The sequence below is a fragment of the Bemisia tabaci genome, chromosome 4, assembly GCF_918797505.1.
Source record: "Bemisia tabaci chromosome 4, PGI_BMITA_v3".
Classification (NCBI taxonomy): Eukaryota; Metazoa; Arthropoda; class Insecta; order Hemiptera; family Aleyrodidae; genus Bemisia; species Bemisia tabaci.
This window is the reverse complement of record NC_092796.1, coordinates 13411040-13434405: the sequence shown is the minus strand read 5'-3', so window position 1 is coordinate 13434405 and position 23366 is coordinate 13411040. Positions and strand designations below refer to the sequence as shown.

At 38.6% G+C, this 23366-nt stretch overlaps 1 protein-coding gene across 1 annotated transcript; it reads left to right on the top strand.

Annotated features, from left to right (window-relative positions):
* The first annotated feature begins 766 nt into the window (after positions 1–766).
* LOC109034300 (alpha-glucosidase-like) lies at positions 767–21857 on the top strand. Its single transcript, XM_019047353.2, has 11 exons — positions 767–1141; positions 1680–1844; positions 3459–3638; positions 4395–4555; positions 6635–6760; positions 7539–7777; positions 8731–8926; positions 11434–11683; positions 12639–12834; positions 20890–21033; positions 21607–21857. The coding sequence occupies exons 1-11, from the start codon at positions 1138–1140 to the stop codon at positions 21800–21802; spliced, it is 1857 nt and encodes a 618-aa protein (XP_018902898.2). The 5' UTR covers positions 767–1137; the 3' UTR covers positions 21803–21857.
* The last annotated feature ends 1509 nt before the right edge of the window (positions 21858–23366 follow it).

Below are 23366 nucleotides of genomic sequence, written 5' to 3'. Positions count from 1 at the left end.
AAAGTTTTCGTGAAATGTTTTGCTTTTAAGCATAACAATCTCGCACGGACGTATTACCTGGTTAAACTATTTTGGGGCTTCGTTATGCTTAAATGCCTCATATTCGAGGTTGTAGTTTCAGATTGATTCGAAAAAATCACGAACAGTCACGTGATCTCTTCATTTTAGTGACGTATTACTGTGCTATTTTGTGATTGGTTCATTTTCTCGGCGCAGCATCGTCAAGCGTCAGCTGTTTGCGGCTCTGGGTTGAAGGTTTAAGGTTATGTCAGAGAGAATAGAAAGTTAGAGGCCCGACTCGATGCTAGGTAATTGAAACAGATGCGCTCGCAGCGCGCTCGCTGGCAACGTACGCAACTACTATTTTCTATTGTTTTCCAGAGACTAGCGGCGGGTATGTTGCTGCCGGACCACCTTCACGTAGGCAATTTGTTATACATCGTCCGTACGCAATACTCTCGCTTGGCCGTATAAAAACGTTCCTCGCATGCGCAGTGTTAAAGAAGCGCCCTCCAACGCTTGCGTTGGAACTGCTTGTTTCTGATTCCCTTTATTTCATCAATGACATTTTTTGCATACTTGGGTAGTAGAGGAAAAGGCCCACCTTTCGTACAGTCTACGGTATGAACGCCCTTCGAACTTTTTCTGAAAAAGTTCAAAAAACATTTTTATGGAGTTTCTCTTTTCCTTAGCACATCAATATGAATACCCATAGGAGAAAATCAAAATGTATCTCCCTGTTTTCTTCTGTATAATTCCCAGGGAGTTCGACGCCCTCGCACATGGGTCGAGAACCTCGGTTTCAGATAATTGACGGGATTGGAGAGGAAGAAAGTAGCTCAGGGCCTTTACTTTCGCTGTAATATTCGATAAATCAGGGATAACTCACCACCCATTCACACCCACTTGCCTCGTCATGCTTTTATGTTTGCTTTGCGTTTATTGGCGCAACAGTCCCAAGACGACTCCACCCTCCAGACGGTCGCCAATCACTCAACTTTGAATTTATCTCAAAGCCAAGCTATCGGTCACGATCTTCTCAGGATCCAACCTGGAGATTTATATAAAGTGTTTTTGCGCATCGTACATTCCACTTAGTGCTAGAAGAGTGTGCGTTAATTTTTTGACCTCTCATCGATGGGTAAAGCACTATTTTTATATTGAAGAATTGTTTTTAATATTTTTTTTCGTAGATACAGAAGTTCAGACATTTTACAGTTTCAAATTTCGGGACATCGAAGAAATTTTACAAAATCGCTGATTTCACTTTAAATTTTCGGGGGAAAGAAACACATTCATTATCTAAGCCTCGAAGCATACTTCACTGGAAAAAAACCCACATTGGATCTAGAGTTCAGACTCTTAAAAACATCGACAAGAAAAAGTACTCTTGATTCAATCAGAATCTAACTTAAATCAAGAACCAAGCCTCTTAATTTAAGCGGATTTCGTTTTGATTCAAGCAAAAATCCGATTGAATCAAGAGTATTTTTTCTTGTCAATGTTGTCAAATGTCAAATTTATACTGAGAAAGTTGAACCTAAATAATGAGTTTTCAATACTACACACCACGCACAGGTCTTTCCACCGTTTCAATTTCACATGCCCCATTACTCTGAGGATTAGTAGTCAAAACTTCCCTAATTGCACTCAAAATTCGAGGGGTTTTTATATTTTAGGGATAATGACCAGGATTACACGTGTTGCGATCCCCGCAATTTTGATGTTTGTCTTGTCAATCGTCGAAGTGGAATCAAAAGACTGGTTCGAAAATACAGTTATCTATCAAATCTACCCACGATCTTTCAAAGACTCAGATGGCGATGGAACGGGAGACTTTAGAGGTACACAACATTATTTTTTCTTAAAATTCATTTTTAGTCGATTTCGTTTTAACCAGGTTTTTCTTGGACCGTAGAACCAGGTCTTGAAATTATGAATCTTTGGAGTCAATGAACCTTCAACAATACGTACATATATTCAGCAACATCTTTGAGCTACGGAAGGGATAATTCGCAATTGCATAATTTCATTTGATGACACGTTTTCACTTTAGGAGGGTTGTAGATACTTAGTTCTATATATTTTTACAGAATCTACTTTGTGATTCAACGAAAATTCTCTGAAAATTTTGTTATGATATGTGCACCCTTGCATCAATAAAGAAGAAAATTGTCAGATGAAATTTTTAACGTTGCCATCCAATTAATCGCTTTTGGCTCTCACCGCCTTAACCAAAGAATCCAATTCGGTAGAAATATAGTGTGCGACATTTTCATGATTTCAAGTGAAAAATACTTGAAGTTAAAGAAGCATATGAGGCCCTAACTGCCCTAAGCACAGCCTTAAAAAAGTCCAAGATTAAAGTTGTAGATTAAATACCGGTTTTTGTAACTATTTTCCATTATGTTGCCACATTCTCAAGCAGGCTTGTCTTAAAATAATCATTGCCTACCCCAATTGTTCCAAAATTAGCTTTAAACGTGTTCATCGTGCGCTGAGTTTTTCAGTTATGGATTAACAAGCATTCAGTATTTAATATTTTGAAGACACCTTTACATCCTTCTTTCCCACGACATAAACACCATCCTCTAAGCTCACAGAAAATCCGTATGATTTTCTCTACTCTGCACATAAATCGAGTTGCCCTTTAAAATTAAGACGCCATGATCCTTGTAATACCCAGAAAAGGTAAAAAGTCAACATACTTTATCAACTGTAGACGAAAACGGAACAAAGTACGCGCAGTTTGTATCCTGCCGTGCGTGGCGTTGATAGTAGCCCCTTGATGCAACTATTCGAACTTGATGGATGTGCGTGTTGCATACAAAAAAATTGAAGGCGCTCAGGGTTCCCTCGGCGGCACTATCGATGAACACATTCTCGGGTGTTAACAAAAGTCACCAAAGAGTTCGGGGCTCTCAAGAGTGTGTAGATTGGAGTGAAAATGGCAAGAGGTTACCCTTTGTGTCACTCATTTCAAGCTGTTCTGCATTTTTGTCTCCTTATATAGTTTTTGCCAACTTGATTGATTTTCTTTTTTTATTATGTCAGAACGGTTGAAGTAAAGTTTCTCATGAGGCATTTTAGTTTTAGTTTGATGAAAAATTATTTTGTTTTATAATTTCTTATATGGTTTCCAGAAAATATATAAAAGTAAATAATATTATCAAAAGTAATCAAAAATATAAAAAAGTCATCCTAAACATTCTTAAAGTCACTAAACATGCGTTTATGCTTGGAATAATTGTCGGCAATATTTACTCATTTCCGGTTCTTTTTACCCTTAAATTGCAACAGAAATCTGAGTATTTTCCCATTAAATACTATTTTACATGAGCATTTTGAAGTTCAGCTGGAAGTTCATTTCAAGTAACTTTAAAAACTAGCAAGAAAAAAGGAGGGAAGCAAGAAAGCACTCATTTATTATCAGTGAAAATTTCTTGTCATTCTCCTAGGAATTCAGGAAAAATTGGACTACCTACACGAAGTTGGATTTGACTTGTTGTGGATTCAGCCTTTTTTCAAATCACCGATGGTTGATTTTGGATATGACATTGCCGACTATCGACAAACTGAGCCCGTTTTTGGAACTTTGGAGGATCTCAAAAATTTAATCGACGCGATTCATATCAGAGGTGAGTAATAATTACGGATAATTATTGTATTAATTTGCAAACTCTTAGGAGGGAAAAGTTTTCCCCGAAAATTTCGCCTCAGAGTTTGAACGATATTATATTTTTTTGAACTCACTGCCTTTTTTTAACTTTCTCATCCTATGAAGAATATTTTCTGAGCATCCGAGGTAAAAATGGACAAAGTAAAGTTGCCTTGGACAAGAAATACTCCAAAGTCACCATCCAATAGCATTCAAATAGCTGTTAAAAAGACTGAGGCCAGTGCGAATAATATTTGTGTGATCAGAGTCGGTTCAGCGCTCTTGAAAACTGACTTCAGTGCCGATCAGTGTTTGCCCCCTAAGATAAGTTGTTATGAAGCTAACGCTAATCGAAACTAAAGTCAGCGTTATTTGCACAAGTTGCAAAGTTTTCTGACACTCACGTCAATGCCGTTCTGCGCTGGAATTGGCGTCAGATCTGCTCCAAAGGAAATAATGATATAAAAAAAACTTAATCGGCCCGAAACATTTATAAAGAAACAACTTAAAACGGGACTAAGGCCGTAAATAATAAACATAAAATAAAATATAAAACCCGGGACGTTTCGCAGGGATCACACCCGCATTTTCAACCGGCAGAACAAGACAATTATAAGAAGCACACTATGAGCCTCACCGTTGTTATTGTGAGACTCACAATAACATAGTATTTATTAGTAACATAGTATTATTCATAGTATTTCCTTCATAGTATTTCGTATTTCCTTAATTTAAGGTATGCGTGTCATCATCGACTTCATCCCGAACCATACGAGCGATGAGAGTGAGTGGTTTAAAAAATCTCTGAACAGAGAGGACCCCTACACGGACTTCTACGTATGGAAAGATTCCAAGCCTCATGCTCCAGGCACCCCACCAGTGCCTCCCAACAATTGGGTAAGAAAAAAATATAAGGTAAATAATTAATCAAAAGGCATACCAGAACACGCATATTATGAAGAATTAGCAGTATATTTTCCCGGATGCATTTCGGCGAAAAACCCTCTTTAGCAAGAAAAATTCACAAAAACACAAAAAAGAGCACAATACTAAGATAAAGGTGTATCACAATGCATGCATGTTAAACACTATGATCAAAAAAGCCAAGGAAAAGTAATGGAAGAGTTTTTCAAAAAATTAAACTCAGACAAAAATGTGAAATCAACACTCAGGTAGAACAACGAGTGATCGCATCATGTAGACAACACCGAGAGGGACATTATAATTCCTCGGCTTTTTTTGATCATGGTCTTTAACATGCATTGTAATACATCTTTATCTTTATATAGTGCTCTTTCCTGTGTTTTTGTGAATTTTTCTTGCTGAAGATGGCTTTTAGCGGAAATGCATCCGGGGAAATATATTGTTAATTCTTCATAATATGCGTGTTCTGGTGTGTCTTTTAATTAATTATTTATCTTATATTGTATTATTAAAACGCGCAAGATGCGATTCTCTAGTTAAGAAAAGAAATTGACCCTTCTGCACGAGAAAAATCTATCAGTATCTTCCAAATTCTTGCACATTAAGAACTACCAGACCAACCGGATAAGTAGAGTCAAAATAATCTTAACCAGACTGAATACCGTAGGTATTTAATGGTCGGTTTTTCGGATTCATTTTATAAGTTATTCGAAATCACGCTAATTTAAAATATCTTCGATTTGAAAAATATTCTCAGCCTCTTCGGTTTTGAATCAGCGAGCGTGCATTATTTTTGCAGAGGGGTAGTAGAGACCATAGAATGCATTCCTGTTGTAGATAGCATCAATGACTGTATCAATCGAAGGATTGAATTATAATTATATACCCGTATCCTGGAAGTAAACAAAAATCGACGTATCGGACGAATTCTGCTAAATTACCAATTGCACTTAAAATTTGTGGCAAAAACGAATCTATCAAGTCTGCACTTTGCATGCACATGTTTAGCTGTTTTTTCTTCAAAAATCTTTTTTTGTAAATCTTACATCAAAGCTAAAAGTACCTGAACGCGAAACCTAAGGTACATTTGATTAAAGTCAAGTTAAAAGCATGGCCGGATTTACCTACTTGCCGCCCATGCCATGGATCGCCTGTACTTTGCCGCCCTCTTCTCATTCATTTTGAAACATCCATAAAACCATCAAGTGAACGTGCCGGAGGGAGAAGGGTGCATAAGACGCGTTCACTCGTGTTGGACACATTTTTTGCGTACGCCCTGTCAACACCACTAGCAAAAGTTCACGGAACCTCGCGCGAAAGTTTAGTTCCGTAAACCTATTTCTGTGGGGACAAGGCCTTTCATTTGTAAGAAATGAACTAAAAAATTAAGAAAGAACAAACATAAATGTGGTTTAATAATTTTAACTTCCGCCGCCGCTCTGCGCTAATCGCACTGTACTTGGCGCAATGCGTGAGGTATTCAAGTAGTCTTGTAGGCACTGTGCGTTTCACGCCACGCCGACCGCTGTTGACCGTACTGTGTTTGACGCAATACGTGAAGTATTCATGCAGCCTCGTAGGCGCTAATATGTGTTACAAGCCGATCGCCGCGTCGAGGGCTTCTCCTTTTCATCTCAAGTCCTCGTCATCATTTCTCTTTGCGCCGCGCCGCTCCAGGCCAAATTACGTGTTTGGTTTCTCTCTTAACTCAACTAATTAAAGGTGCGCAGTCTTTTGTATCACCGAAATACGACAAAAGTAGAAATTAATGAACTCTCAGGAAATGAGAGATTTTGTCACCTTTTCTTGTTTGTAATTTTTTTCTGAATCCGATTTTTTTGTACCTGCATTTAAAAAAATTGCAAAATTTGCCACCCCCTCATTTTGCCGCCATGGGCCGCGGCCCATGTGGCCACCCCCTTAATCCGGCCCACTTAAGAGGTTAATTTCCGCAGCTTATTTTCGAGTTTAAGTTCCCAACCCTAACAACATTTGAATACTCTCAGTTCCTTTTTGCAAAATGTAATCCAGGTTTTATTTCACGTTTTCCAGTTGAGTTTGTTCGGTGGCTCGGCTTGGCAGTGGCATGAAAAGCGGCAACAGTTTTACTACAGGATGTTCTCACCAGGTCAACCGGACTTGAACTACCGAAACCCCAAAGTCAAGGAAGCAATGAAGGTAATATGGGTATCATGGGTATTGCGTGCCAGGGTATTCGCTCCCGGCCCGGGCCGCTACGCAAAACTCCAAGCGAAGACAGTAAAATTACACCACTGTAACAATCGACTAAAACTGATCCTGTTCAACGGTTCCTCATTCTTCAGTCATATACTCCTGGCTCCTCCCTACTTGTGCCTAAAGTGGTATTTTTTGGGGGAAAGTTGTAAGAAAGTTTGAATCTACTGAATAACGTTGCTGTAAAATTGAAATTATCAATCAGTATTAGTTAAATGGGTCAGTTGTGGTGGTTACAGAATCGTGTTTTGATGCTGGATTCTTGTAGATAAGCTAAACATGTCCAAACAGCAACTTATTACTACGTTCAATATTAACCGAGCAGAGGCGGATCCAGCAATTCGGCAACACCGGATTTCCTCCATTTAAACCTATGCTAAATAATCGATTCTCGTCGGAGCATCTAGCCCCTCCAGGAATCGATACATTTCCATAGGTTTAAATTGAGAAAAGACAACGTTGCCAATTTGCTGGATCCGCCAATGTAACCGATATATCGCCCTTCAAAAGTCGGGTTTTTGACGTCGCGTCATCCACCGCGATAATGACACCCTCGGTTTTTCCATCTTGCTTTTATCCGAGTTTCACGTTGAACGACCATTGCAAATGTGCGTCACGCCGACTGATGAAAGCAAGGTGGAAGAAACCAAGGGTGTCACTACTGTGGTGGATGACGTCAAAAACTTGACTTTTTTTATGACTTGAAGAAATGTTCATTTAGGATGTTATCCGATTTTGGTTGGATTTTGGAGTTGACGGATTTCGAGTGGATGCTGTTCCGGTCCTATTTGAAGACGAACAACTTCGGAACAACCCATATGTTTCGTCACGCGTAGAGAATTCTACAGATTTTGGCGATCAAATTCCTGTCTATACCTTTCAACATCCGGAAAACTACGAGCTTCTCCACCAATGGCGCTTGCTTATTGATGATTATAGTTCGAGGGACGGTAGAAAAAGGTAAGAACTCAATTTCCGATAACACGTTAAAAGGGAAGCAAGTTGAGGGTGGAAATAAAAAAAAAAAAAAAACAACATGGATCCCGATTGCGGTTTTTTTTAAAACCTCTACTTTTTCATTTTTCTAAAAAAATATTACTTCACAATTTGTCGCGAAATTGATGAATTCAAAATTGAGGGCGGAATACGGGAAATTCATGAATAAAACCGCTGTTATAGTTTTCCAGCGCTGTCTCAGAAACGATTCACTTCAAACGATCATATAACATCAGTAATGATGCATAATAACCTACGTTATTAAATGACCAGATGTTCTTAAGCACACAAGGAAGTGTTTATTAGGAAATTACAAATGGCTATTTTTCCCCAGACTCTGTTTTTCCATTGAATAAACTGAGTGGGCTGGTGACACAAGAGAATTTTATTGCTTCCTGTAAAAGTAATAAATCTGCTGAAGTCAAAGGATTTTTCTCTATTTTTTCTGATAAGGGATCACGGGGAAAAGTTGCCTTAAAGTTGATAAAATGAACCATTTTTTGTCGTCCCCCGTGTTTTTTTTACCGAACTCTGTTAATACCTATACTTGTATGATTTAAAAACTAGGCATATTTTCATTCTTAGCTCACTGGGTAGTTTTAATACTTAAACCAAAAATGTCAACATTCCAACTCCTGCCACTGACTCTTTTCCACCTTTAGAACAAATTATACCTGGTTCCGTTACATTTTATCAATATCTTTTTGGAGGAAGAGAGTGATTTACATTCTTTATAAAGTGCTGTTGGCTCGTTGCGCAAGCATTATTCCATGTTAGATTTTTTTATTGATTGATTTATTTAATTTTGTCATTAAAAAAAAAAAAAAAAAAAAAAAAAAAAAAAAAAAAAAAAACGCACCTTGATTTGTTTGAAATACCTTTGTAATTGTGTATTGTCATGCTTTGTTTATACGAAGATTAATGACGGTGGAGGCGTACGAACCAGCAGAGGACTTACAACGATATTTTGGAAATACAACTCATAGGATAGCCCACTTTCCACTATACTTTGAATTTGTTAATGTGAATTATTTGAGCGACTCGAACTTTTTAGATAAAGCCATTCACGCCTTTATCGATAAGATGCCACCACACGGCATTCCAAGTTGGGTGGTAAGTAATAAAAATAATTTACTCATAGTGTTGAGTAGTTTTTCAAATTATTCTGCGACAGAGAATATCTTGGTAGCTCGTGACCTACGTGACGTAACCCTATAGCATTGAATAATTGGATCACATTTTGCAATAAGAAACCACTAAATCTAGCCCATTTTAGAAACAACATACATGCCATTGGTTTCTCTATGCAGATATGTGCTTTCATGGGAGAGCCAGACATAGTGGTTCTTTTTTGCAAAATGTAATCAATTGATTCTTATAAATTGGATTACATTTTGTAATAAGGAACCACTATTTCCGGCTCATTTTAGAAACAACATACATATATGCCATAATTTCCCCATTTAGATACGTGCTTTTATGGAAGAGGCAGAGATAGTGGTTCCTTATTGCAAAATGTAATCCAATTAAGAACACTCAAATAGCTTAAATATTTTCTTCTGCTGCGCTGAATTCTGACCTGAAATGTTTGTGAAAAGTAAAAAATCGCTCATCTCCAGCAGTCTTCCTTTAAAATAGGAATTACCTCACCGGCTCATGACTCTCAAATACTTACCATTTTAAATTCAAGTTTCCAAAAATAAGCTGTTGTCAGGTGACTAAGTTTTGAGGGCCAAACACCCAATGAATAGACTTATCGACGGTGAAACTACCAGACCACGTAATTATCTCTTTTGGTGTGTTTACAAATCGCCGCTCCCATTTTATTTTTTTATGGGGGAACAACTCAATATTATTCCTTGAAGATTTCGCAGAGTTTTTCTTTGCTTGGAGAAGAAAAATCCAAGAAGTATTCAAGAATTAACGTTGAGTAGTTTTCCACTTAAAAAATAAAGTATGACAGGAAGTCTGCAGCGTCGCAAACCGAGATACATGGTCTGGTAGTTTTATCGTCGATATCCAGGAAAATTTTTTCAATGGAAGTATTGAGATAAAATTGTAATTAGATGCAACAAAGTTTTGATTGTTTTGTCATGACATTTCAATACTTTTACATAATTTCGTCATTAAATGGCGATTTCAAATTATCAATTAAATGAGCTCTATATGTGAAAAGGTAAACATTACATGGAAAGACAATATGCGACCTATTTCAATTTCGTCACAATTTTCAATAAGAGGAGCCCCTTCAATTGGCAGATAGGCATCATACACAACACTCCGGCGTAGCAGCAATAATTTTACCTTGTATATTGATCGCAATTCGTTACAACCTCTCCAAGCAAAGAAGGGAGCAAATACATTAGCAGTGATGTCGTGTTTTCAGTTTTAGAGTCCCCAAGTAAAGTGGCAGCCCTGTCAATGTATTTGCTCCCTATCTTTGCATGGAGAGTTTGTCTTGATGTAGACGTGGACTCTCAGGATAGCGTGGGATATCCCCTCCATTTTGGCCTCATCTTGAGAGCCTTTTTTGAGCTCGGGAGTTGATTTCTGAGACAACCAGTGCAGGGCCGGACTGGCTAAGGCAGCTAGGCAGCGATCGCTGCCTAAGAATCGTCGGCTCAGGGGCCCCGAAGGGGCCCCTGAGCCGACAATTCCTGAATTTATTCTTCAATAAATGGAATGAATCCTTGAAAACCCCTCGTTTTTTCCAGTTCTTGAGGGTTTAACTCATAACACCTTCTCTGAGGCCCCTACGGCCGGAAAAAGGTAACCTCAGGGGCCCCTGAAAAGATGCCAGCAAGGGCCCCTCAGCGATCGAAAAATATGAGCTTCAAGGGCCCTGGAGCGGCCCTTGAAGCTATATTTTCCCGGTCTCTAAGGGTTTTTTACTTTAAACAGCATGACTCTTTCTCTGAGACCCCTATAGCCCGAAGAAGGTCACTTCTGGGGCCCTTGAAAAGATGTCAGCAGGGGCCCCTGACCCTGGGCTCGAAAAAAAGGGTTTCACTCTCAGGGGCCCTTCCGGGTCTCGAAAGCTCTTTTTTCCGGTCTTTGAAGGTTACTCACTTTAAAATGACTCCTTTTTTGAGGCGCCTTTACTGGCCCTGCAGCCGGGAGAACTTAACTTCAGGGGCGGGGCCTCTGAAAAGATACCAGCGGAGGCCCCTGGGTAAAGTTTGAGGAGGTTATGTGCTTCTTTATCAACAAGAGGAATCGCCGAATTTTTCAAAAAATATCTAAAAAATAGGTGACATTTTCGGAGGCGCTATTTATCAAATTTCAATGCGAAAAGAGTCTAAAACTTCTATTTTCAGGGGTTAAATTTTCAAAATTTTCCGGGGGAGGACCCCCGGACCCCCCTCCATCCCTGGGGGGCGACCCCCCAGACCCCCCATAGGGGCCCAGTTTTTACGTCAGGGGCCCCAAAATCCTAATAGCTGCCTAACTTTTTTTACGCCAGTCCGACTCTGAACCAGTGGCACCATCGTGTTTCTCGCGAACTTTTACATATGAATCAACAGTCAAATCGCAAATTCCTCACACGTGCAACATCTCCATTGACTCGATCCACTGTGCGACGGTTTGTGTCTTTGATTGGAGGTATCCCTATTTTCTAGGCGAGCAACCACGACAACTCTCGACTGGCGAGCAGGGTGGATCCGGAGTTCGCCGAGGCCATGCTCATGGTTCAGCTGCTGCTGCCTGGGGTGGCTGGAATCTACTACGGCGAGGAGATCCGCATGAAAGACATCTACATTCGTCCGGATCAGAAGAAAGATTTCGTTTTCACGTTTCACCCCACTCAAGCGCACTTCACGCGCGACGTGTGCAGGGGACCCATGCAGTGGGATGATTCATTGAATGCAGGTTCACTATCTTACGAATAAATTAACGTATTTCTATCACGGAGAAAAAAACCTCGTGCGTGGGACCCGAAGTTTAGGTCATATGGATCTCCGAAGTTTTCGGATTGAGCATCTGAACACTTTAGGTCTAGCTGTCGAGGTTCGGATCACACATCTGGAACTTCAGTTCTTACATCTGAAGTACTTCAGATGTGAGAACCGAAATTTTTCGGATGTAAGAACCGAAGTTTTTCGGGTGTGAAAACCGAAGTACTTCAGATGTGTGATCCAAACCTCAGCAGCTGGACCTAAAGTGTTCAGATACTCAATCCGAAAACTTCAGAGATCCATAATAGCTAAACTTCGGGTCCCACGCACGAAGTTTTTTTCTCCGTGTATGATCTATGATAAATCTTTGTCTCTCATCTCATCAGTTGGTGATGAACAACAATTTTTCAGAGTATGGTATCTCTATGTTACTCCACGATCATAAAAAATGGAGCCAGCGGGCTGATTATTAAAATCGATGGACAAAGCTTTAGACAAATAGGATAAAAGGTATTTAGAGGGATCCTATTGGTGGAAACGGGCGGTTGAAATAGACAAAGGAGATTAAGGAGGTAATAGAATAACCAACGGCAACTGACAAGAGACCCTTCAGTTAGTCCATCATTTTCCCCCTTAGTCTGTGAGAACCGTCAGTTTCAACCAATGGTATTGCTCCATACACCCTATGTCTTCTTTTTCTATCGCTTTGTCTATATGAATTTCAATGATCAGCCAGCAGGGAGGAAACGAAACCTCACACACGCTATGGCTAATGACATCTACGAGTTTTACACAGGAGAATCTCCAACAATACAGGAGCGTAAATCCTTTACGTGTGTAAAACTTTCTATACCATCTCTGCTGAATAATATGAAATACCCACGTCTCGCAAATGTCTATCTTGAAACTTTAAATTCTTTCCATCGTAGGCTTTTCTACGAGTAAAACGCCATGGTTGCCTGTGAATCCAGACTATTGGAGGAACAACGTAAAGAAACAGCTCTCTAAGCCTCGCAGCACATTGAACATGGTCAAACGACTTTTGAAATTGAAAAAGTCACCTACTATCGAATCTGGCGATTTGAAAACTTGCAAAGTTTCTCAGTGGGTGTATATGTTTACGAGGTAAGCTAGCTTGTGTAGCTACTTATACTTTATATGATCCTTAACAAGAACATGGCGGTCCTAGAATGTTGATTAAAAAAGGTGAACTTCCACCGGAAAAGGAGGGTCAGTCCATGAGAGTGCGGCATGAAGAGGCAAAACGCCTTCATATCAATCTATATGCAACACAGACATCCATCGAGCACGAATAATTGTATCCTAGCTAGGCGATTGCCTTCCGCTCACTTCTTCCTAACCTGAAGTTAAAGTCTTTATTCCGCTTTTTATACATATCGATGGCTGAAAGCGAAAAGTGCGTACGTCAGTTGTATATGCCGTTTAAAAATCTCCAACTGCATTTTATTCTCTTCATGAAAACCTAATCCAAATGCTTCCTTGCAATTTTGCGTGATCCTTCTTTTTTTAGAATGAGTAGTGAGCATTTTTGAAACCATCGATAGAAATTGTTGATTAATTCTCTTTTAAAAAAATAAAACACTATCGAATACTTGTTCAACGTCGTAATCTGAGGTACGAATTTTTCAGCTTTGGCCATCGATATTCAATTTATTTGTTCATATGTGATCACCCATAGGAAGAGGGACCCTCATACTCGTAGGAACAATTTTCATAGAACCTTCCTCTATGATTTTTTATTATAGTTCCTTGGGATGATTTGTGGATGGAGATTCATTTTCCCGTGGTTGATCACAAATGCTTTGTCGTTCGTCACCTTCTGGCCAAAGTATCATAAGCGCTATGCGACTTTTCAAAATTTCCTCCGCCATTTTACTTTTTTTATAGAGAAATTGTTGGTTGAACCTGCTTAAAAATTTCACTGAATTTTACCGGCAGCACAAAGAAAATTGAGTAAAATTTTTGGACAGCCTCGTTGAATAATTTCTCTGTAAAAAAATGAAATGGCGGCGAAAATTTTTAAACGTCGCATGGCGCTTGTGATACTCTGGCCGGAAGGTGACAATGTACGCCCCAAGGCTAAAGCTCTATCTGTATTCCAGACAAAGAAACGAAGGGAACTTATAGAAAAAGACCTCCTTAAAGGTGATTTTTATGTACAGATTTTCACCAATGCTCAACATTCGGAAGAGAGCACAGAGAACTAACCACGATAAAAGTTACCAAATTAGCAGTGTTCCATTTAAACCCTTGATTGGTCGGAGTCATCACGGGAAATAGTATTGGTATCTCTACCATTAAGAGATAATTTTACTGACAATTTCTTAAAAGTATCACTGAGTGGAGTGGTTGAAATATAGCACTCTCATTGGGCATGACTCTTATTAATTAAGAGTTCGTACGGGACATTACCAACTTTGGTAACTTTAATCATAGTTTCTCAGTGCGGAAATTTGGAGTTTTCTTTTATTAGCGATGAAAAGCCCCCCAAAGTCCCTAAAAAAATAATATGTTTTTTTAAACAATAATTTTTTAACGAAGTAATTGTGACAAGCAATCGATTTTCGATCGTTTTGTGTGCATTCACGCGGACTGAATGCACTTATGCCGTATGCGAAAAAGACCATACTGCGATATATATGAAACGAAATGGACGTATTTCTGCCAAACGGAACCCAAGTAAAAATGTTCCTTGACTTTTTCCCAAGGAAATCAGAGTCATGGAATTTTCGGACAGAAAATTTTCCATGACTTTGATTTCCGTGGCCGTGATTTCCGTGACCGTGATTTCCGTGGCCGTGATTTCCGTGGCCGTGATTTCCGTGGCCGTGATTTCCGTGGCCGTGATTTCCGTGGCCGTGATTTCCGTGGCCGTGATTTCCTTGAAGCTAGTTTCTGTGCTGTAGCAAGAAACTAGCTTAAGGTGAAATCACTAGTTATAGAAACCTTTAAGAGAGTTTCTATCTTTGACTGGCTGTAATATGTAATCCAAAGCTGCGAATTCAACATTTTTAGTCTTACATGAAAGTGTAAACCCTTTTTCACATAAATTTTATCTTATCCTTTCAATTTTCATAAACATTTAGGTTGAAAAGGTCGGAAAAGTAATAAATTCCAAAATGAGGGAGTGCCTCAGTTATGGACACCCTGGGTCCCAGCTATAGACATCGTCTCTGCTCCGGTAACAGACACTCCCTTAAAATGTCATTACCTTAAATACAATACTGATTTCTGTGAAAAATTATGGGGAAAGAAACTTTGTACACATTGAAGGTATGATTCAAGAATGATATACTCCATTCAACCGTACTTTTTTGCCATTTTTATCTCAAAAATCTGAACTGCTTTTGAGATTATAAACTCCAGTGTCTGTAACTAGGAATTACACATTTTCAGTATGAGTGACAAGACACCGTTTTTGACTAAGGTTTTTGCTGCATTTAAAATGGACTGATATAAAAATAAACCAATTACAAAGGATTAATGAATTATTGACAAACATTATGGCATAACTAAATGACTTATAGGAAATTACTTATTATCAAATCCTTGAAGCTACGCGCGTGTCTGTCTCTGGTCGCTACCTCATTTTCGGCACCAGTTACAGACACCCCCATTAATTAAAATATTCTGACATCCAAACGACAAATAACCACAAAAACCACTCTATAAACCTCCCTCAACAAATAGTAGTATCAAAGTTACCTCAAAAGTAATAATGTATATCCATTTTTACTTCATTTCTAAACAGAGTTTCTTAACTGAACTGCTAAGAAATTAGTCGTTTTACAACATTTTAGAACGGCCAATTTAAAAGTATTCTTTTGCAATTTTAAATTCATAACAAATCCCTGCTTTGTACATCAAAATGCTCTTCAGAATGTCAATAATCTACTAAAAATATTAAAAAGCTCCTAGTTGTCTTCAAATTTTTATGTTTTTAATGTATATGAGAAGATGTCTGTCACTGGTCCTATTTTTTGGGGTGTCTATAACTGGTGACTTTACCTTACATGGTTTACCAAACCAACAAACCGAAGGAAAAAAATGCAGGATTGATTCAATTTCAAGGGCATTTTTTGCATTTTACTTCATTTATTGACGGTTTCCCGTGACAAAATTGCATGCAAAAGGAAGATATAATGGGCATGACTCACCAAATTCAACTGATCCTTCATCAAAAATAAAACCTGTATAAGACACCAATGATGCTATTTACGCACACTTCACCACAGCGCACTCACTTTCATTTATTTTCTCATTAAGATTAGAGCAATGCATGTTAAAGGTAACTAATTGAACTTCACACCACTTCAAATTTTTTAACACATTTTCGGTCACACATAAAATTTTTAGGGAAACTGTTGGTAGGTACTATGTTTATTTTCTCTGAATACACTGCAACTTCTTTTGATGATGTTGTTTTGAGGCGATTCATGGTGAATTTCTCAAAACCAGATGATTTTTAGTCGCTGCTAATTTCCTATCGGATGACTGCTCAGATGAGAAACTGACAGCCATGTCATAGAATAGTAGCCGCTTTCTTAATCCAGAATGTAAGAAATCCAGAAAGAGGGAGCAAGCTGGAGTGCAGGAAGCCCTTCAAAAACCTGAAAAACAGACAAATAAACAGCATTATACAAGGCATGGTGACAGTTCAATGAGGTGACTTGTGATTGTTTAGCTCTTAGATTTTATTCATACTTGACATGCAAATTTTATCCGTTGAAAAAAAAAATTACCTAGATCTCAAGCTGTTTCATTTAAGTAGAACGAAATTTTAAAATAATCATAAAATTGCAGTTCTTTCAAGAACTACAAATCGGTGTAACTTCTCAATTGTTGATACCAGAGAATTTTTCTTAAAAATTAGATTTTTTTCACAGCTCTCTTGAAACTGAGGATTTGAATTTTGTGCCCTGTCTAATGTAAAAAACAGGTACTTACTTAAGTGAAGTACAGGTAAGAGGAACACTTACCAAAACTGAGTTGCCAACAATTTATTTTCAACCAGTTTCAGCAAATATTTAAACTGAGAAAAAGTAGGCATCTGAAATCGGACTTAAATTATCTTCTTTTCTTCCCCTCCAATCAAACACAACAATTGAAATTGTTACATCATTAACACATATCTCTTTGAAAATTGACCTTATAAGTTCCCAAAATTTAGGTTAGTGCAATGTAACATGATTTTTCTCATTTATTGTGCTCTTGGAAAAAACAAACATACTGTTTACAGCACTCTAGTTCATTTGTGTAATAATGCCCTAGCATTCAGTACAAGTAAAACGGAGCCTGAGAGATGATAAACTGGCTCGCTCTGAACGCTTGGGTACTTTCATATCTTGGTCCTTACGCGCAGTTTAATGAAATGCTATTCCGATGTGATGATTGATCAAGCTTAAGTTTTACGGCAATCTACGTTGCTTTGGTGGTATAGTAAATAATCAAGGGACAAAGAGCCGGAGAGATATCGTTTTACATTCACTGAGAGAATTAGAAGAGGTTATGTGTTGGATCAACCTAATGAAAACGTGCCAGATAGTGTGGGTAATAAAAATAATAGAGAACGGGACATATCATCACTCCTAGGACAAATGGACGCAACTTTGTATTGTACTGAGCCATAATGTTCGTATAACTTGGTGCGTACTTGCAGGGCTCGTGTGAAAATGGAGGTATGATCATAATAAAGAAGTGATGAGATGTTTTAACAGCGAGATGAGCTTGGCCCAAATTATTGAGTGGGACATTGGTCAAATCAGGACGAAGGTCTAAATTTGCGCACCTTTCTGCCATGATGGCGAAGAAAGCCATAAGCGCATTTCTGCATGAGCCATGATTAGCACATGATGATTTTATTTGTTTTGAGGTTCATCCCGGCCTGCACTTATCGCTCTCTTCGCTATCACTGCAGGGCTGTCTCATGAGAGTAATGGAGACTCAAACTTGTGAGACAAAAGTATTTCATGGTTTCCAGTGAGTCCTAAACGATACCTGCCCTCTCCATGTTTTCCAGAACGACTTTTCTTCTCATAATAATGACACTGTGACAGGTATGTCAAATCATGTGAGGAAGTGAGAACAGAAATTTCGTCGCTGGAGGGCGGAAGATCTCAGTAGATTTAGATCATTAATTTTGGGTAAGGTCCGTCGATCTACATTTCCTGAATGATATACTAACAAAATTTAAGTACTTACATTTATTTTTGAGGCTCCATTTGAAGAGAGACTGGAAAAATAGACCAACATCGTCTCTGGCTCTAAACAACGAGGTAACGGCTATTCAAGTTGCATCCTGAAAATTCCTCAACGTTGTACGCGGAACGCGGACGCGGATCATCGGACCAAAAGGGAATTTCGTTCCCGGAACACGAACTGAACTGAACTGAACTGAGAACTCGTGATAACAATTTGTAAACAAATCAAATCACAATCACAATTTTTCACCACTTCACCACTCACTACAGTTTTCACGAAGGAAATATGAAAATGAAAAAGAAATGATTTCGTGTATCACCTCAACAGCACGTAGGGCTTTCCCGAGATATATACCGAGGGGTTAATAAGGCGTAACCAGTCGAAGTGTTACACTTCGTTTCCTGAATATATTCCTTCCTATTATCAGTGCGAACAGCCAGCAAATTCCCACAGAATTTTATTATTACCGTTCTTCGTATGAGTTTGGAAGGAAATGTCTGTGATCGGCAATTGAAACATCCCACTGCCAGTGAGTAATTTTCCTTGTCAATCATCTCTCTTCTTTCTTCTCTGGAGGGCTGCGATCCAACTGTCACTATACTCATTGAACCTCTGTACCTAATTAGATTTAATCAGAGACTTTAATTTTCTTGCAATTAATGCATGAAATTGTCTCAATTAATTCACTAACTAGATACCTTATTTTACTGGAGAGTCATGTCAGGAAAGGATCAAGATCTACTGATAGTCTGACCAGAATATTATCTCAACAGTGTTTACCTATGAAGAAAGAACCAACTTTTCTGGCTTATCTCAGAAATGATATTACCTGCGATTAATTTCTTCATGTAAAATAGGTGCTTCTGTAAATGCCATCATGTACTTGGCCATTTTTGATCAATGTTATCCTCTTATTCTCTACCGTTATCTATAATATTAGTCTCGGCAAACAGTGAGCAAATCTTGATAATAGAAATGTTGATCATTCAATTTGATCATGATCTGCAACGGTATCTATAATATCTGATTTTCTGGATGGTTGTGCCTGTGCATGAGTGATTGTGTTACCTACTGTTACATGTGTATTATGTCTTGAAGTCTGGTTTTGATGGCCTCTCAAAAGAGGAAGAGCTGACAACAAGGTGTATATCTGCATGTAGCAGTGGTGCGAGCGCAAGTTGACATTTTGTAACTCACTGGCTGTTTCCCTGATTGTGAGTTACCTTGGAATCCTCAAGTGTGGAGAAAAGAGATGAGGCAATCAGCATTTTGTCTCTTTCCTCTATGTTGCATGGGTCCAAGGGTCAGCTAGGTGAAGCGAGAACGAAAAGCATTTTAGCTCACACCACTGTATTTTTTTGTGCTGTCCCCGTTTTGAGAAGAAACTGTGTTTAAAGGAAGTTATAAATAAATGAAATAACTAGGAGTTTGTCCAGCTGATGATTTAACACGGAAGAAGCATAATATACAGGGTAGTGTTAAGAAACTAACACTACCGTGGAAATCCTCCTGACGGTAAAATTTCTTTGTACAGCTCAGAACTCAGTAAATTATTATGAATAATGATAACCGCTCTCTAATAGTTTAAACGAATATTTTTTTGAAGAAGAAAACCAAACCTTCTGCCCATTAACCACGAGTATTTCAAAATTGGTGTATCGCATTTGGTGTATGCACATATTTAGGTTAAATAGACTTTGCCAATCTGGCACCGCGATCCAAGTTCCACCGAGCAAGACTTAATTCAATAAATATTTGGTAATTTAAGAAGAAAAAAAAAACTGAAAAGTAGGTAACAGATTAACATCTCATTTAATTGTTCATGTAGTGCAAAAATTGATCATTTTTTTTAAATTGTAGATCAGATATTTTTTTTTTCAAAAAATAAAGTAAATACAGTACTTTTTTTATTGTCAGATCTCTATGAAAATGCCGAAAATCTTGAGTGGGAAATGTCAAAGACACTTATTAGTTTTGAAGAAAATTTCTGAGTCTTATCTCTACAGTTCAGAATAAAAAACCATAAATGAGGGCTTTAAAATGCGTGTTTATTTTCATTCTGGTTTTCTCATTTTTTATTTTTTTAAATTTATTTGTATTTATTTTTTTCAAGCCCCCCCCCCCCCCCCCAATTCTAGGCTATCATAAATTATGTAAACTCTTTTACTCGTGAGAACCAGTTTTTCAAGTTTGAAGTAGTTTCCATGACTGACTTTTCTTGACTCCAGGGAACTCGCCTGAGTTCCTTGACGGTATCAGGGAAATCGCGTCATTTCCATGACTGACGTTCCTTGACTCCAGGGAACTCACTTGACTTCCTTGACAGTGTCAGGGAAATCGCATCATTTCCATGACAGCCAGGGAAATCGCGTAATTTCCATGACTGACGAGTCAAGGAAATCATCCGATTTCCTTCACTCGTCCAAGGAAATCATTTGATTTCCTTCACTGGTCCAAGGAAATCATTTGATTTCCTTCACTCGTCCAAGGAAATCATCTGGTTTCCGTGACTTTTCCAAGGAAATCAAGTGATTTCCTTGGAAAAGTGAAGGAAATCAGCTCATTTCCGTGACTAAGTCAAGGAACGTTTTTACTTGGGAACTATATGCGCATTAAGACATGAGCTCAGAGAACCACAAGAATATATGCATAGCAGGACTCACGTCATAATGCACATAGTTCTGTTTGGCAGAATTACGTCCAAATAGACGTGACGCGAACTACAGAAGTAGCTCGTTGCATGTGAGACACAACTCCTTCATTTTTGTGCGCACGCACACGATTAATATATCTTGTACTGAAATACTTGTAACCAAGCGCTCTTATCAATAGATTCATCGAGTTAATCTGCCAAGAGATTGACAGTTTGTGAAAGTATGTTGATGTGCTTGCGGTTTACATGCCTAAAAATACATTTATTTTTCAAAAACCTTATTCTTTTTATTTTTACTTTTTAAGGGAGCTTAAGGATGAACCACCAGTTGTAGTAATCCTAAATCTTGGAACTGAGATGGAACCCATGTGCCTGAACGAATGCAAACACTTTTTGCAAGGAATTATGAAGGTCCACACAGCCAGTGCAAATTCTGGTTACAAATCTGGGTAATAATTTGCATAAGCGTTGATTAGAGAACAAGAAATGTTTCAATATTCCCACAAAGAAGAGACCCTCACATTTTAATTGCTTTTTTCAAGAATTAAACGTAACTTTTGTGTAGTTTTATATGGGCGTTACAATCGTGCTTTACGTTGGATTCGCATGTAACTCGTATCCGGAGGAGAACTTCCCGTATTAACCAAACTTTCGTGTTGAGTTTTCTCTCAGTAAAGAGGACTCCTCCATAACTGATAGGAAATGTGCCTTAACTTTTTCGACGTCACGTTGTAAGCTTACTTCCGTGCTATGGGAAAACGCCGGATGAACATACAAGAGTTGCCAAATGTCTCCGGATAAAACATGTATTTTCAGGAAGGGTTATGCTTATTTTCCCTTTAAATTTTCAGATATTTTGGATCAAATTGAGAACAAAATTGTTTGAAAATTTTTAAACAAAAAAACAATAAACATTTTCCCCAGTAAATTTTTTTTATGGAAGGAAATATGGCAACGACTGCAGGCTCTTACGACGTTCTTCCACAGCACGGCAGTTTAATGCAAGTTACTTTTCGTTTCAGGGACGCAGTTACGATTCTCCACGATGACTCGTCACAATGCTCTACCCTCCGTCCGAAAGCGGGGTTGGTTTTGACCTCCTCGGATGCCATTTCGGCTAGCCGAGGGACACGTGTATCACTTCCACTATTAATTTCGTTAATGCTGATACTACTCATTGTCCCCCTCGGACATCACGTTGGAAAACCGTCCTGTTGATAGAACTCTCAATGAATGTAGATACTGATGAAATAAATCTTTAGACATCTGCGGCACATCGTTTTTTTTTACAACATATTGGCTTTCCTAACAACATGCGTGATATATTTTGTCATCAGAAAGCAATATTCATTTTGTCATCAGTCAGCTGATGATGGTGGCTTGGGTAGTCACCTAAACTCGTCCAAAGTAGATAAATCGTAGTGGAAGCTAGAGTCCCTTTATAGAGACTTGAGACAACGCGGCTTATGGATGTCACAAACAGGAATAAAGATTGCACAATCGACGTTTTTTGTAATCTTTGATCAACCCTCACCCGAATTCCTGCCTCCGTTCCCTCTCATTCCATTTGCTTCTTGCCGTGCCCCCAATTCTCCGATCCATTCCAGTTTATAATCTTTGCAATTGGTGCAAATGTAATATTTATTCCCGTTTGTGGCACTGTGAAGGCTTAAAATTTGGGAACCAATCAGAAATGAATTCGGATTGTACTTACTCTCAGTATGAAGGGACTCTAGTGAAAGCGAGAGTTTTTAATTAAGTGTCAACATTTTTAAGAAAGCAATATGCCTCGAAATTTTGTAAAAAAACAATAATTCCAACAAACATGTACAAAAACTTCAAAATCACAAGTTGAAAACTGCTAACGCCGCAAGTTTGAATAATCGCGTCAAACACATTGCTGCCGGCGCGGCGCGGTGCTGCTGGCGGCTGGCGAGCACGGTACGCATTGTAGCGCCTTACAAGACCGCAGGATACTTCATGCATTGCGCGTTCAGCACGGTGCGCGCCACGCATGATATAGCGCCTTACAAGTCTGCAGGATACTTCATGCATCGCGCATATACCACGGAGCGCGCTCAACAAGTCGCTGGAAAGTCGTATTTTTTGGTGTCGAACATACCCCGTTGTACATTATTTCCAAACTTACGGCTTTAATGATAATTAGTATTGAGATAATTACTATAATAGAAATGTATTCAATAATAATCAATCTATTAATAACATGTATTTTTGATAACAACCGCACATTGAACCGCGCATTTTTGAAACGCACACCGCGAGCTTGCAATCCTAGGATTACAGGATTTTAGAGATTTTGCAATCCTATATGTAAAAATATAATTTACGAGTGAAAATTTTTCAAATTGGAATGCTGTTACCTACGTTCAATCGTCCGGATCACGTCAAAGTTAGCTAATTTTCAGGGAGAGAAAGTAGAGTTTTTTTCATCACAAATGTGGCAAAATTTCCAGTGAGATATATTCTTGGTGTCCCATTCACATAAAAATAAACTCTGGCAATCACCGAACTTAACTTCGGCAATTTTTGCAAAATGGTCTTGGTATGCCTATTTTCCAACATTTTCCAAATAGCGGAAAATTCCAATGTCAGTTGCTATCATTTGTGTCTGGTAAAGACTATCATCGATGTTTTTACGCATTTATCTACTTTTCTGTTTCCGCGTTAAAGTCTCCAAACAAATGCACGTTCGAAAAAACGTTAGTGCGTTAAATGATTGTGCCGATACCTGTTTACCCATCCATGAGAGATAACGTTTGCG